Below are 17,422 nucleotides of genomic sequence, written 5' to 3' on the forward strand. Positions count from 1 at the left end.
TTGCAAGGCAAGGTTTTAAAAAGAGATGTGATTTTTCCCCCAAATGGAAAATGTTTTGTGTGATAAAAAAAAAAAAAAAAAAGCAGCTATCCTCAGGTTGTTCACAATCTGGCAGATGTACAGAGTAAAAGTTGGTCAGCTTTGAGGGAATAAGAAACAAAGACATCTTGTAAGAAAGGAACATCGCAAACAAGCAGCTTATCAAATGATTTGGTTTGTTGAGTCATAAACTCTAGAGACAAGGAGCGAAGAGACATTTTATGAAGAGTGATATGCAGCCGAGTTTGTTGCGTAACGGTGACACTTAATACCCCAAATGATTATTCTGCATTAGAGAATACTATACTGAAGTGACATTCAAACCTAACAATTTTGCAGCCATCCAAAGACAGGACGCCCAAAGTATTATCAGATTTTAAAAAAATCCAAAATTGAAAAAAAATCCAGACAAGCCACCCAGAGGTCAGCAACTATTAACATCTCCATACAAAATGTCTACAATCTGAGTCCCCAGCAAATGCAACAGAACAGTCTCATCGCCCATCAGTGCGCCTTCAAAAGTACTCCGAGAACACATTGCCAGTTGGAAACGATGGATTTTCAGCCATATGGTTAAAAAAAAAAAGCAGTGCCGGCTGGATTTGAGCAGGACGTGGAAAGAGCTGTAATTTAATTTACCTTATCCGCCTTGGTGGAGGTCTTGCGATAGTGTCCTACACCTGCTGATGCGTTCATTGTCCCGTGGAGCAACCGTCTGCAAAACAAAAATATGGACCTGAAGCCGAGTGAACAACTTGGAGCTCTCTCACCCCCTTCTCTCTGTCTCCCACTCGTACACGTGAATACGCGCGCACTCACCTGTCCAATTAAAACGAGAATATCTGCCTTGTTTTTTCCTTATTAGCCCTTCAAGTTCAAAGTCTCATATGGCACCATTCGCGTAATGGTGATTACATGCGACGTGAGCTCCAGCTCTCCCAGCAATGAGCGAGATTAGACGCCACCCACCTGTAGTAATGCTTTGTCAAAGTGTCCAATACTAAATCAACGCCTATTAACATTCAGCTCCTGTGTAACCTGGCTGCAGTGTGCGCTTTCTGCCAGTAAGACAAATGATCCGCAGAAAGTTTCTCCACAATGACAAGTCACTGAGATTTTCCAATCATCCGGGTAAGTCTCTCTCTGTAGTTCTGTGCCTGTGTTGCTTCAAAATGAGCTCATCCACGGCGAGACTTTAAAGAAGAAAGAGAGAAGCGCAGCTGGCGCTTTATCAGCAAACTGCACATGCGTCTCTGTTCCCAGGAGTGCGGAGCCGCTGCAATCCTCAAAGTGTCCGAGTTTAAAACTGTGCACTTTGAATCCACTTCGTCAAAAATGAGCCTGCAATACGCCTCATCCGCAGCTTGAAACGTTCACGCCCTGTTTAGGGTGTCGGGACATATTTGGCATGGGTTGTTGACACTTTAAAGACGCCTTTGTTGGGTAGAATGAGCTCAAAAAAAGCATCAAAAATGTATTTTGATCCGTACTGTGGCTCTTCACTTGATATTAAATTGTTTGTTTTGTGTCTGAAGTTGACATGAACATAACCCTGCGAGTTTTACCCTGGCGAATCGGGGGTGGGGAGAGAGACCTGTGCACAACACCTGCAGTTAAAAGCTTTTAGAGGTGGGTGGTGATCAAAGGGGAAACCAAGGGGAAGCTCCCTGGCCACACAGCGGTTAAGTTTCTCGTACAGGCTCTAATGAGGCTGGGATGCAAAAGAGTTCATCGCAGAGAGTAAAGTGTGAATTTAGTGAAACCACAGGGAGCAAAGTAGCGACGCACTCTGCAAATACTAATGATCCGGGGCCGGGGATTTTTCTACAACTTCTGCTGCGGCTAATTAGAGAGAACAAAAGCAATACTTTTCTCTTGTTAACAAGAGAAATATGATTGATATTTAATGAAGGATATCTGTGTAAATCCTTGGAGGGGGAGGACTACTTTTTCCCTTGTCTTCCCTTTTTTTTTTTGTCTGCAGACTTGTTGCCATCACAAATCAAAAAATCTCACTCTCACTCCATGACTGATTGTAGTGTGTGGCCAGCAGAGACAACCGTGAAAGTGCTCTCTGTGTCAGGCTGAGGATGTGTTTGGAGAAAAACAAAGCACCCCTAACTTTTTTCTTACTCTGTGGTTGTTGTTTTTTTTGTTTTTTTGCCGCATTGCACTGGTGTGCTGGAACATAAATAATTGAACAGTGGAAACAAAGTATGTTCTATACATCCAAATACATGCAGTTTAGGTATTGCATTCCCCACTGGGGTTGCGTTGGCAAAATAGAAAGAAGGAAACACAAAACCAACTCATATGCTCTCCCTTTAATGTAGATAATCAGATAACAAAGCTACAGGTACAGTTTCATCTCTTTGTTTGACATTACATTAAGTGTGAAATACCAACTGATTGGATTTCAAATTTTAGGTGCTAATAATTCACATTTTAAATCAATGTTTGTTTTCCTGCTGGCATATCAAAAGCCATTGCCAATCTTTCCTTGGCGTTTTACCTTTAGGGGAAGCTCTCTTTTTCCAATTGTAAAACTTCAAAAATTAGTTTTCCTCTTGTTTTCCTTACATGCGAGAGAGAGTATTTGATGTGTGTGTGTGTGTGTGTGTGTGTGTGTGTGAGAAGAGGAATGAGCAGCATGCAGGCATCCTCCATCACAAAGCCATCATTTACAGATCAGCACCATGGACAGCTGCCAGCCTGCTCTGTGGTGCTCTTAATGGAAGAACAGGCAAAGGGGCTGTAAAGCCACAGGAGACCAATCACAGTTGTTATACCTACTGTTGTGGGAATGCACGAGTCAGGGAGGGGTTTTTCCACTAAGGAAGTGAGCCACAGTGAACACAAGAAAATTAAAAATCAGCCATGTGAAATGAAGAGGGGGAGGATGAATGGTTGGAAATCTGCATGACAATCATGCTTTATGATGCTCCAGTGTTTTTGTCTAAGTTTGTGTTTACGACCAGGCTTTGTGCGTTGATTACAACAGAAAGACGACTTACAATATGAACAAAGTGCAGCTTTCAGGGTAACTTTTCAAAGACTCTTTTCCATTTGGTCCTAAACTGTGGTTAAACATGAGGAATAGACAACTCTTATTATCAAAGACAGGAGCACAAATGATTCCAGGGTTATCAAATGAGTGATTCTCTCCCTGCTATACAATAAAGCAAACTGCATGACTATAATCCTTAAATTTAACCCGTTCCTGCATTTGTTTGTTGTTTTTGGTTTATTCACAATATTAAAACCTTTAAGGTTTCATTTATAAACAGGACATTTTGCTGCGTTTACCGTCACATCATCTGAAGGGTTTTCTGTGCTGAATGTCTGTACTGAATCTTTACGCATGATATCAGCTGACCATTACATGGTATCAGTGGTCACAAAATCCTGTTATAAATTGTGTTTCCTGTAAGATGGTATGTAGAAGCTCTATCTTGTGCTGCATTTGCAGATCTAGTTTCAGTCCCTGTGGTCTATAAGCTCTTCGGACACTAGAATTGGAGCTATACATCTAAAGATTCATTAATTGATAGAAAAGACAGCATGTCCATGATAGTCTTAAGATTCCTTTTTGATAAATATCTGCTGCAGAGTTTGCCTTTATAGCTACCCTGAAAAAAATAAAATTCAAAAAATTAGATTTATTTTAACAAGATGTTGGAACTCCATCCTTAAGAGGAAGCATCGGGCGTTTTAAAAACTGACAAGGCAAGAACCCAAAATGTCTGCTAAAGCGAGTTTATTTCAAAAATGGGCTTCACAGATTTGCATATAACTTATTTATTCCATCAGCATCTCTGAAAACAGCAATTTAGACACAGAATAAATCATAGACTCCTTGCTGGAAATCTAATTTTTCTCCCAGTTGGCCTTCCTCTTTCTGCATTCGAATATCAACAGAGATTGACCACATGGGCTCTGGGGTGATAAATAAATCTCTGCTCTGAACACCTCTGATTTAATGATCTCTCAGGATCTCAGGGTTTGGAAGTGAACATATTAGGGACTGCTGTAGTGATAATGACCTGAATGACCAGAGGAAGCAGCACCATCAGCAGAAGAACATCCTCCTCTTCATCATGTGTGGGCTGCTGGAGGGCGGACAGGAGGCTGGAGTGACATGAGACTGAATACAGACAGCAGTGGTATAACCCCAGCACTCCACATTTATTTCCACTCCTCAACTATGCTTAAATTACTCAAAACATCAGCCTGCAGGAACAGCGGCCATGTGACACCTCTAAAATACATTTGTATTGCCTGACTTGAAGGGGGGCACTCCGGAGGATGAGCCACTTTACAAAAACCTATTAGTAACAGAGACGAGGAACAACTGCAAGGCAATAAAAAATTGATATAAAAGTTGATATGAATATTATTTTTGCTACATGCACAAGAACACATTAGTTAGAAATGAGAACCAAAAACCATTGACATGTTGACAATATTCTATGTTTTATGTTGTCAGCAAAGAATACCAAAACCTGTCTGAGGTCTCTGAGCCAGAAACCTTTTCTTTAGTACTGATGACACACATCTATAGTCTCATTGTGAATTAGTTTGGGACTATTGAAACTGCAGAATGGTGAGATTTACTCAAGTATTGCAATGGTTGAGAGAACGGGTGACAAGGACAGCTCTGATTAGTTGGATCAATTCCTTGTTAGATTTGGACACTTTTCCCTTATATTTAGCAACAAGAAGCAAAAACACTGAATATCACATATCAATATAGCCTGCTTTAAAAAGTGTTTAATAATAAAGGCCTAAATCTGAAATATTATTGACTGTCCTGCCAATAGTAAGATGAGGAGATTGATATCATGTCTGCTCAGTATGACGTTACAGTCATAGTTAGCCTAATGACTGGATAAAAAGGAGTACAGCTTGCTTGGCTTGCAAAGTATTGACAGATCTGCCTCTAAAGCCCATTAATCAACACAATAGATCTAACTTGTTTGTGATTGTTGCAAATTTAAAGTGCTTTATTTGAAGGACTTTTTTCTTTTGTGGAAGCAGTGACTAACTGGAGGATGCTGGGCAAGCCTGAGGACACAAGGAAGTCACTACTCCCACCAAAACTATGCAAATACACATTGTTTCCAAACTACTCCTTTAATCAATGAGACGTCACAATGGATTGTCCTTTGACCATAGTAACATAACCCCTACTTTTAAACATGATCTAATTCCAACATTGCCTGTGATACCAAGTCTAAACCTTCAAATAGTCCATTGAAGAAGCCAAAACTTCCCAATGTGCAAAAACTGTCCTCAATCCCAAGGTCCAACACTGAAATTGCTTGTTACTAATAAGCATGCAAAGAACACACACACACTTACACACAGACTCACAAAGACCCACAGCACTGAATCAGCTTTCAGGGGCAGGTCTCTGACTTCCAGCCTTTTTATCTCAGGTTGTGGTGAAGAGTCAAGTCCTGAGGGATTGCCTTTCAACCATGCCGCTCCACCCAGCTCCTGTTTACCACTCGGCTGACATCCATACATTAATTACACCTGACCCCAGCATCCTAAGAATTTACATAGAAATAGTGTCGTGCAGGAGGTAATCTATACATCATCTCTGTAAAATTCAATTGTGTGCCTTAATCTTAGTCTAGTACGTAGCTCAGAGTGAAACCTCTTCTCTTCCCTTCACTATTTTTATCAGAGTAGAAAGTAAGATAGGCCTTTTGGAGACAGTGTGCGACTGTTCTAAAAGGAGCACCTTGTCGGTATTTTTAACAGTCTCAAAGAAGAAAAGTTCAAACACCTCACACAAAAAAAGTGTTGCGCAATGAAAAGTTTTTTTTATTTCTTGAGAAGCACGGTCAAACTTGTTTGTGATTTCTTAAGAGTTTTTGTGGGTGCCCTGTATGGAAAACATTCATAACATGCTACGTAATATGACAATCCTAAGTCCAAGAGAGGAATTCCCATCCCAGCGCCAGTGTTGTGGCTGTGTTAGAGGGATAAATCACGCCATTAGTGGCGATATGCTCTTTCACAATGCCACAAGGAATATAGTGACCCGGATTAATCTTCAAAATGAGGCAACAATTTAATAACCTCCACGGGGTGTGTGAAAAAGTGTCAGGTTTTATTAGAGAATTTGTCAACAGGAGGATGAGGAGGAGACATATTGTACACAAAATAAGCTGTGAGATTCAATTTGGACTTTGTGTTTTGTAGTGAAGAGGCAAACAACATTGTGTGCATGCACTCAGAGGAAGTGCATGGATAAATATCTAAAATGTTTGATCAGAAGTGCTTATTTACTACAATAATAAAGCCTCAAAAATGATCTTATTTATAGGTGTCGAGAGGTCAAGATGTTGCATATCTGCGCTCCAATTGGATCGAAGCGGAAACGAAACAACCCCTTTGATACCGCTGCCATCACATTATTCTGCAGCCACCTTCATGCATCAGCCTGGCAGCACATTAAGCCTTCCATGCTTTATGAGGAGGGATTATAAAGGCAAAAGTGAGCCAAATATCTCACGTTGGCAGAAACTCTCTGCACACACAAAGCTCTACATATTCCAGATCAAAAACAATTACTCATCATCAAAGCCTTTTGTCTCTGCATGCTTTGTTATGATGACAAAGAGTGGGGGTGACCATTTATCATTATGAACGGAGGGAGACGCTGTGAATTTGCACTGTACTTCAGCCACATGTCATGCATGGCTGTATTTCTGGCTTTGAGATAGAGGTGATCTGTGGTTTATGATTTACGATTCTCTGGGATGGGAAAAAAACACACCTGTCCTGCATGTGAAAATATTTCACTGCAGGGTAAAAAAAAAGTTGTTGTTCTATGACTCTGTTCACTGACTTTTTACAGGTCAGCAACCACTCGTATTGTACTGCTGCTATAATACATCAGACACACACAGAATCAAAGTTTAAAGGGAGTTCTAATACTGTAGTTCTCAACTTGATGGTCTGGACCCCAAACAAGAGGTTGCAGGATAAATCTGAGGAGTTGGAGAGAAAAGTAGACTGGGAGAGAAAAGTAGAGAACATGTATTACTTTTATACAAAAGTGATGCCTATATCCTGTTCCTCCAATCTCTGATTTCTGGTTCAATTTGAGAAGACAGAAAATGTGACACGGTTGAGCGATGATGAGAAAAGTCCCAAAAAATGTAAGAAAAACTTAACTCCATTCCTTTTTCATGCATCTTGTCTTCATCAGAGGGGCCTCAACAAGTTTCTGGTTTCTAAGAAAGAGGTAAGAAATGTACAAAACACAATCATAAGCTTTTTACCAGCAAAGGCTTCAAATATTGTAAATATTTTATTGTTTATCTTATTTATTGAAAGACAAAATATTAAAATCTTCAATTTTGGATTAATACTTGATAACTAATATCAAATTCAATCTGCTGTTAACCTTAAAAAATCAAACCCTAACTTCTATTTCTAGTTCTTCAAAAAAAATAAAAGTATGCTCTTTGAACGCTAACATAAATGTGTAGACTCTACAAAAGTCTAACTTCTCATTTTACTCTCTCTAGCTTCAATGTTTAAGTTATCCAGAAAGCTTTCCTTCATTGGTGTCAAACAAACGCCTTATGGGACTGTTGAATCATTTGAATAAAACGTTGAAATAATCACTCCTTGAAGAAGTCACAAATGGACGACTCATGTAATAAAAGGTTGTTTCTAAATAAATCATTATCACCTGAATCAGTTGTCAGGAGGTTCTGTATATGCCTAAGCAGCAGACTGTTTCCTCCCTTCCCTTTACCTGCACTATTTTTGTCTGAATAAGCACTCTGTTTGGCTAAGGATTAGGATCTGAGATTATATTTAACATTTCAAAGAGCCTGTGATCTACCAAACTGCAGGACTCCTTGTTCTGGCTGCTTTTAGACAACAAACAGAGCCTCACCTGAAGAATCTGAGAAACCCTGTCTCCTCTTTATCTCCTCCTGTCAGTGTGTTACCACTGCCCACATAGGTGCCAGTATCCTAGTTGTAACTCCTATGGCATCAACACATGAGGAAGTTGATAAAGTAGAAGTGAAAACAATGGCTAGACAACTTCTTACTACTTTGACCTAGTTCTCAACTCCAAGAAAAGCCTTTGTGGACTTTGTGACGTCTCATCACCTCCCTCATAAAACTTTGAAGTGATCCTTCAGCCAGCAAAGAGAATTCTGGCAATTCCCTAATGGATTTGGACGCCATTTCTTATTCAGCAGTCTCACCTTTAGCCTAGCACCTGAATTTGGGATAGTTTTCATTCATTTCATGTCGGTTCACTGCATCTTTCCCCAGACTGCCAAAGACCCTGTTCTAAAATACATGACGACATGAAGGTCTGCGCTGTACTCCTCTGGCTGTTTTTTTTATTATTTATTTAATTATTTTTTTTTATAAAGGTTGCGTGTAAAAAAGTTAGCAAATTTAGACAGCTTATATTTATCTTAATTAGTCACTCTTAAAGGATACACTTAAAACAAGGTTTCAAAGACTGATTTATGATTTATGTCTGGTATTGTCAGCACAAAGTCAAGCAGCATCTATTAATTTTTCATTGGGATTCCTGAGTTCTGCAGACTTAAGCGTCCGACCAAACATTGAAAGTAGCTTCAGGTGACACAAAGAACAAACAGTACAACAGTGACATATAGGGATGTTGCAGAGGATATCAATGAATCTGCTTCATTATTGCTGATAATTCATAATAGGAATGGCATGGGATTTTTCACAGCTAGATTAACAAAAACATGAATGGATTTATTAGTGATCTACATATTACCTGTAAACTTCATTTCCAATAGGTACATACTTGGTTATTCCACAGATGGACTCCTTACTCTCTTGTCCAACTGGAAGATTTAGGACAGATGTATCTAATGGTTTAAGAAACAGGCCTACATTGAAAGGTGGCATGGTGGGTATAATTCTTGTGTATCAGTGTATCAGACTGAGAAGTTAAATTAATAACATCTTGACTAATTAAATCTAAAGGCTATAGTTATAGATACAGTGATGTTTTAAGCTAAATGCTTATGACAGCATATGAATATGCTCATGACTTCTATTGAAGGCACATCTATGACAGCAGGCGGTCAAAGCAAGATAAAAATATCCAACACATGATGAAATGTTTTATTATTGTTATTGCTATTTTATTTAGTTTTGTCTCTGTAGGTGAGGTTTTGAGATAAGCCCTCAGGGGGTTTCTACCTCCCCTGCATGTGTTTTATCTTATTTCATTTTTTTCTGTCTGACTTGTCTTTCAACAAATAAACTAAAACTAAATTCTGGGTCGGCCGCAGAACAATTTCTGCATCAACCCTTGTCATAAATTACATTTTTTATTCAATCTAATAAGGTGAAAATGTGCAGCCCTCTTCATCGACATATCAAAAGCTTTTGATATAGTTGATCACTCCATTTTATTGAGTAAGTTGTCTTCAGTTGGTCTTGATGAGATGGCTTGTAATTGTTTTCACAACTATTTTGACTTACAGGACTCAGTCAGTCACCCTTTTTGGTGGTCAACACAGGAGTAACCCAGGGATCCATACTGGGGCCACTTTTATTCTCACTGTGTATAAATGAAATTACAGATAAAATAAAAAATTGTAAAATTCATCTGTATCCTGATGATACAGTTTTAAACACTTCTGTTCCTTCATATTGTCATGTGTATAGTCACTTACAGACTCATTCCAACAATCTCTGTTTAGTCTCAAGCTAATGCTGAACCCCACACAAACCAAATACATACATACATTTTCAAGGCAGAACATTGAGCACATTGATGTTACCTTGTCCACTTTGAAGAGTGAAATCACTGAACATGTTCAACATTTTAAGTTTTTGGATATCCTGCTAGTTTTGCTTGACAACAAGAACTACAAAAAGTGGTGCCAGTTTTGGACTATGGAGGCACTCTGTATGCACATGCAACTGCAATTATCTTGGAGCCATTGGACGCTATTTATGTACGGAAGCACAGACCATTCACTTGAGAATATGAAATCTGCTCTGTGATTCTGAACTAATGAGATAATTATCTTGGATAACAATATTAACAATTTTCTATTACTGACATAAATCTGAACATTTAACAGTCACAAAACAGGACTAAAAAACCTTTATGGAAACAAATAGCAAAGAAAGTTGTGTGGACTATTGCAGATTATTTAAATGTAAGAGGCTCTCAGCAGAGGCTTGGAGAACCGCTGAAACACAGAATCTAATTGGCTCTACCAAGGTCTGTGGTAGCCCTGTGGTATACTGGCAACCTGCCCATGATATACCCCATCTCCTGCCCAAAGTGTGCTGGGAAAGGTTCCATAAGCAGATGGATGGATGGATACTGAGATCTTCCTTTTTTACTGTTTTTCCTTTCCACATAATTCTAAACATTTTCATATTCTCCGACACATAACCTGAATCAGACACAGGAAGGGCTGCCTTGCTTCAATTTTTCATCTGCACTTCAGGGAAATGTATCATACAAAAGCCATGTAAACCTGTCAGTTACTTAAAAGCACACTGGTTGTGGAGTAAGATAAAGACACACATTTCTTATCATTTAAAGAACCATTTTTCTCTCTCTTCACCTAGACCAGTTATTAATACATTTATTTGATTTCTGTGAGTGTGTCTAGAAAAGAAAATCTGAGGAGAATTATGATGGAAAACACTACCTACTTTTAATCAACGCTATGTAAACAAACAACATGATAGCTTGATGTCACAAAGCATGAGTAGCTGTATTTCTCGTCTAGTATCAGTATCACTCTTGCAACAAGCTGTCAAAGATTTCTCCCTTCAGCTCAAGCTTATTATCAGGATTCATATTGCTGCAGAGAGAAAGTTAAATAAATATATTGACTGTTAACTGAAAAAGATGTGACATTTTTGGCACACTGATATTGTAGTAAATGTGATTTATGCTGTAATGTTATAGCCTTTCTCCGACAGCTTTGACAAGAATCCATGCAGTGAATACATAAAACATTTGGACTCTCATTGGCATGGAAAATGGACACTGTAAACACATATCTGTCCCGTTTTGCTTTGACAGCTTGTCTATACAGTTCATTACATTTCTCAGATTGCTGTCATAATATGCTAAATTAAGTAAAATTATTTAAAAATCCAATGGGCAGGGATACTTTTCATTTATTTAAATTTGTATAGTGTCCATCTTGGTGCCCCCTGTGCTGTACCTCTTATCTTATTCATCATCTTGTTCTGTACACACATATGATGTTTGTCATCCTGCTGTCTTTAACAGTCTAAGATATCACTAACAGTACAGCTTTGCCACGGAAAATCATAAAAGAAAAGTCTGTTTTGAGGGCTGTTAATCACCACAGCTTTTGTTGGTCAAATTCACAAACAGCTTAAAACTCCCCACAGGAGCTTTAATTACCATCATAAAATAAATCAGTGGATTTCAGAATAAGAATGACTTCTAATAAATTATATTTTAATAAAAAAATGTCTCAAGTCTACTAAAGCTTAGTTATATGTTTTGATCAGTTTGGTTCATTGTAAAATATTAATATTGAAAAACCAAAGGATACTGCAGGTTGAGTAATTTTTTTGAAGATTTATTTTTGGGCTTTTTGGGCCTTTATTGTAGGGATGGGATAGTGGATAGAATCGGAAATAAGGGAAAGAAGTCATTTAAGGATACCTTTCTGATAGAAAAGGACAGCTGTCATTAAAAGTAACACATGAACACCAAGATTCCTGTTTATGTCGCCGTGTCGGTGTGTCTTCTTGTCCCCACCCCCCAACGCTGTAAACCTAGGGGAAACACTGTGCAGGATATTAGAAGACGACAAACCTTTTCTTATTTAATGTTCACCTCACAGACCACTTGCAGCAAAAATCACTAAAGCGCATTTAAGCATCACAGGAGAAAAACAATTGGACAAGCGCATTGTAATGTTCAGGCTAGTTCAGGCTATGTTTTTTATTGTAAGGAACAAATATATTCGTATCAATCTGTACACCACTCCCTGTAGAGTCCATTGCATCTCTTTCCATTAATAAGAGAAAATGCCGACATTTTCAAAATTTGGCAAATTCACAATCTATCCAAGAGGAGAGATGTAACGAGACTCAGCACATGATAGGATATATAACAAGAAACTGGATTCACAATGTGATGTGGAAAAAGACACTAAACTTTCTCAACAATTTATTTGCGTCTCTTAAGCGTTTACCTTTAATTTATGTCTTTGAATAAATGAGTCATTACAATTGTTAATAATCAGCCCAAATCCTTAAAACACCAATGAATAAGCATTCTCTGTGGCTCTTGCTCTCCTCTGGGCAAGGGGTCTAAAATCCATTTCCCAGTGTATGTTATTAAAATGTTTTGGTGTCTAAAGCTTCACAACATAGCACCATTTAACATTCTGCCTCATGATGCCATAAAGACTTGACACAGGCAAGCTGTTTCTCCCTGCTTAAAGTCTTTATGCTATACTAGGCTAACTGCCTCCTGTTTTAATTAGTCAAATGTCAAAAACTGTTCTTTTGAGTGTGGGCATATTAAATAATATCTATTGCATTATATCCAAAAGCATAAGAAAATCTTCAGCAGATAGTTGACTTCAAAAAAATCATTAGTGAATAACAGGATGTCCCCAAACAACCTGCACACTCACCCATCATTTTCTCTCCTCTGCAATGAGTGACTGAGAGGTCTGTATGTCAGCAGGAACTGATATCTCACCACAAAGCCAACTTCAAGCTTCCCCGTCACATTCACTTCACTCCTCGATGTGGCTTCAGGACAAAACATCAGTTCTGGTGTCTCACGGCCCACTACCCCTTTTCCTGGGTTTATATGGGAACTTTAGCCCACTGAATTAATCTCCTCCATTGCTGCAGCAGGCTTGAAAAATTCCATAAGGCATTATCGGAGACAGGCGTCTGATCTAGCAGCAAAGAGTCTGCTTTATGGTGCTGTACAACCAAATGAAATGTTCTGCTATACAAGAGATCACCCTTCAACAAAAGCATTTCACATGGGAGTTTTTCGTTGCAGTCTTCCCTGAGTGAGCAAGTCACTGCAAGAAGGATAATGATGATGAAGCTTAACATGGGGGTACAACAATGTTTTCCCCTATAACAAACTGTAATTTAAAATGAAAAACAAAATAAAAACCGTTCTGATAGCCTTTAATGAGGTGAAATATCCCTGACCATAGCTAGATGGCTTTTGTTCCTTTTTCCTTAGGGAGTTTGTAGCATAAAACAGAGAAGCATGTCCCTTAGATTGTTGTTCCACCACCAGGGTTCTGTACCATCCTGTACAATGCTCTGGGTGTCTCTGAGGAGTTCGGGCGCAGCAGGAAATCCAGGATATTAGAGAACTCTTGGAGTGGATACTAGTGTGAGGTGTTAGAGCAGAGTGGGATTTAACCTTGGCTTTAATAAGGCCTCTTGGGTGTGCCTTTAGAGAAGCCCACTGCCTGGCAGCGCTTTGCTTTTTCCAAACAGAAACTGCAGAGGGGTTGAGTCCGTCCTCAGTGGAACATAACACGGGCACAAAGGGGCATTTTAAATTAGGCGAGGAGAAATGTGACAACATAGAGGTGATATGACAGAGAGGGACAGTGAAGGATCCTTGTTTAATAGACATCAAGAATCAATTTTCATAAACTACCCAGATGTTTTCAATCAATGATTTGCCCAATGTGGAGCAAATCAGGTTGTTATAAGTGGATCTGAGGCTATTTCAGCTCGTACTATTTCTGTATCCGCGCCTTTAAATAAACACTGGCTGAGAAAAAGGACAAATCTGTTTTTCATCTCAGCTGATATGGCATCAAAAACCCATTTGGTTGCAACTAAAGCAATAGTGTATTGACCTGTCTGCTCCTGCTTGTGTCCTACAGCTACACATGTGCTGGTGATGTGGAGTTTTGTTGATGCAGAAGTCCACTCAGACACCCTTTTAAATCCTCCATCTGAGTGCGTGATGGGTGGTCCACGTTGAACTCGCTGCTTTGCATGTGCTCTGGGTCTTATTATTGCATTCACATTAGTGGCTGGCTGTGGAGAGCTGACAGCATGGTCATGTTTTTTGTACAAAGTGGTGAAGAAGAGTCTGCTCCTGGTTGGAATCTTTGATGATGCAACCGCTGAGTGCAAATGAAGGTTAGCCAGATCATGCACAGAATAGAATTACAATATCTCCTGCTTAATGTGCAAAAGTGTCTTAATAGTGTTTGTGACAAACGAGTTGTGACGGTTTGATCATGTTGCTAACACATTTTGCTTCTTGATTTCTCTTCATATCCTCATGAGAGGGAGCTCTCTGTAATGGTCCTTGAGAGATTTATATAAGATGTGATAACTGAACGTTGTGAGAAGTTTCTCAAACTTAACGTTAACTTAAAGATCAAGTGATTGCTCTTTCTTATTCAGCTAACATCCTTGTGTTACTGAAGAATGTGCCATTGAGTGCTGCTCCAATGTTTTTTCTTTGTACACTGAAGAAAAGAGGAAACCATGTCTTGTCTGCTTGTCTCTGCAAACCTGTTAATTTGGTTTCGTCTGGCTCCCTGGATGTGAACGCCTTGGTTTCAGATATCACACCCCTCACCCCCTCCACCTCTTTAGCCCCCTCTCCCTTGTTTCCTATCCTCCACACAAGAGTTGCTCTTTGGATATATTCCCCTATGATTATAAATAGATTCTAATTAGCTCCTTCAGCCATGGGCAATTGAATTGTTCATCAAATAGGGACTGCACTCAGAGTCCTTTATACATTATAGCTTGTGCAAAAGTCAGAAGAATAGCAAATCCCCTCTGCTTCAGTTTAATCTTTAATCTTTTTTTCTGGAAACGGATTAATCTTCCTATATTTTAACAGTTCAAAAATGATTCCGTAGTGCAGTCAATTTCCTTCTTAGGTCAAGCGGACTTTGAAAGGTTAACCCAGCCTCATGACTGAAAGTCACACAGAATCAAAATGGGTTATAAAGTCATGAAATACAATTCTCATAACAATACAAAATGAAGTGAATGGTGTTCTTATTTAATGTTTTTTTAATATACATATCTTAATGGCCATGCAACTTTTATTGGGCCAAAAAAGGTCATTTCATTTTAAGATGTGTGTCTGTTCAGGTTTTCACAGGATTTGCTTGCTGGATTGTTTGGACCTTCAAAGCCTGATTAAGTATCAGGTTGTTGGTTTTTCTAAGAAAGGTCAATGCATAGTGTGTGTACTGTATTTTGAGTCTTTTTAGGCAAAGAATTTGCTGGAGGAACTAAATATCACACAAATAGTTTCAATGTGTTTCCTTAGCAACTTAAGACAAACAAACTTTCTTGACAGAGCGATTTGTTCGGTGGGTTCAAAATTGTCAAAGCTTAAATGAGACAAAGAACGTGTTTCCGTAAATCACTGCGAACTTCTTTTGTTAAAAAGTTAAAGTCCCAAATGGAGAATACAAAGACTGATTTCTACATTACAGTTGTTCTAAGATTTTTAAAAGCACTTTCTAAATTGAAAGGAAAAAGGGGGTTAAGGTATCTAACTTCTTGTATTATTAGGGTTTTTTTTCTATATTTATTTTTTGTATGTTACTAGTTTACAGAAACATGTTTATTCAGTGTTTAATTTCCATCTATTTCATTTACTATGGCTCCTCTGTACAGCGCCTTCAAAAAACAGTGAAGTACATTACTGGATTAGATCATCTTGTGAAAGACGATCTCTCAATACACAGCAAAATCAGAAATAAGTTTCCAATGTGCAGCAATCCAAAGATAATGTTAACAGCAATGATAACCTACGGGGGTTATTTGATAACAATAAAGATCCATAAAGTATGCAGAAAGTTGCAATGAGTCGCAAACAGTAACTGGTTGGTTTTTACTGAAATTGCTGTATTCAGGAGATTTACGACATTCTAATTTAGAAAGAATTAATTAACTTACAATTATCATAGGATTTTGTGGCTGCCTTTTGCCAATGAAAAGAGCGTAATTTTGTCATCAGTCTGCTGGTTGAGACATATTTAGACTTCTTTGATATCTCTTTTAACATCTAAACGTATCTGATAAACTTTCTGATCATACTTACACCTAAAACTTTCAATTCCCACTTCCATCCTCTTAATTCAAAGCTCGTCAAGACCAAAGGCTTGACTACAAGATATGGTTAAAAGAAGAAACAGACTTATTTCATTTTTTCGCCCTCTCATATCTCCTTTTCCATTTTGGCCTGATTAATGTATCCAAACCAAACAAAGTTTTTTTTCTTTCTATTCTTAAATTAGACTGTAATCATTTTTTTAAACTCTATTTAAAGGCAAGTACAATTGTAGCACACTAAGTTTTAACTCCCACTTGTCAGAAGAAATTATGATGCAAATTTTGTCCCTGAAATATTTAAACATTTTATCTCTTTGAACATAAAGATTAAAACAGATTCTCTATCCTTTTGAAGTTGGTATAGTCTCTGGGGTTTTCAGAACTCACACTAAGCCTAATTTCTCACAACATGCTAAAGTATAAATGATGTTCTGCGTGTAACTATGACAAATAATGATCTGGCTGTGCAGTGAATTAATATGAGCTGAATTCAACAATACCTATTCTTCTGCAGACAAAGAACCCATTCAGCATTTGGTTTCATGTTTCTGGTCCTCTCTGTTGTATTTATATGATCCATAAGCTCACCTGGCAGCTGTCTGTCCTGTTTTTCTCCAACTGTCTATGGCAGCTGCCTTGCCGTGCCCTTAGCATCATCAATGCAAAAGGCCTCCCAGAAAAAGAAAACATACAGAGAAACTTTAGAGTGAGATGCTTGTCAACTTCAAACTCTGATGTTATTCACGTTGTCATTTGTGTTCCTGGAGCAAAATAATGATGGTATGTTCATTAAGTCAACTGAATCCTGAATGTTTGGTTTAAACCACCTTTCATCGCTTTAAGATTGCATTGCACCACATAACAATGTCAGAGATTGCCTACAATGAACAGTAATTTGCGTGTATGTCTCGAATACAAAAAAGGATAAGAGGAAAAAAAAACACCTACATAAACAGAATGCAATTATTTTGTAGGAACAACAGAGCAGATCACACATATTTCAAGACTTGGCTCCCATGGCTAGCAAAGTGCAGGTCATTAGCCCTAAAAAAAAAGCTTATTCTTCATCCCAATCACAGTGCCTCTGTATTCTCTTGAAAACGTGTCCTCAATGCTGATAGCTGGAGGGCATCAATTAAGTTCAACAACCAGAAAAGAGCTCCTTGAGCATTTATCCACTCAGCATGTAATTATGTTTTTATTTTGCTGAAATCACTTATTGTCCTAAAACACGCTTCTCTGCTCATAATCACAA

At 38.4% G+C, this 17,422-nt stretch overlaps 1 protein-coding gene across 2 annotated transcripts in view; it reads right to left on the reverse strand.

Moving 5' to 3' along the window:
* The window catches only part of LOC109985844 (dipeptidyl aminopeptidase-like protein 6), a 70,291-nt gene extending 69,283 nt beyond the window's left edge, over window positions 1–1,008 (reverse strand). Inside the window, exons 1-2 of one of the 2 annotated variants that reach the window (XM_065954078.1) lie at window positions 859–1,008; window positions 679–754 (exon numbers count right to left, since the gene is read on the reverse strand). In XM_065954078.1, coding sequence (XP_065810150.1) covers window positions 679–735 — 57 coding nt within the window. In that variant the 5' untranslated portion in view covers window positions 736–754; window positions 859–1,008. Of the gene's footprint in view, window positions 1–678; window positions 761–858 lie in introns of those variants that run through there. The other variant, XM_065954079.1, reaches the window with a different exon arrangement.
* Between the last annotated feature and the right edge of the window lie 16,414 nt (window positions 1,009–17,422).

The sequence above is a fragment of the Labrus bergylta genome, chromosome 4, assembly GCF_963930695.1.
Source record: "Labrus bergylta chromosome 4, fLabBer1.1, whole genome shotgun sequence".
Lineage (NCBI taxonomy): Eukaryota > Metazoa > Chordata > Actinopteri > Labriformes > Labridae > Labrus > Labrus bergylta.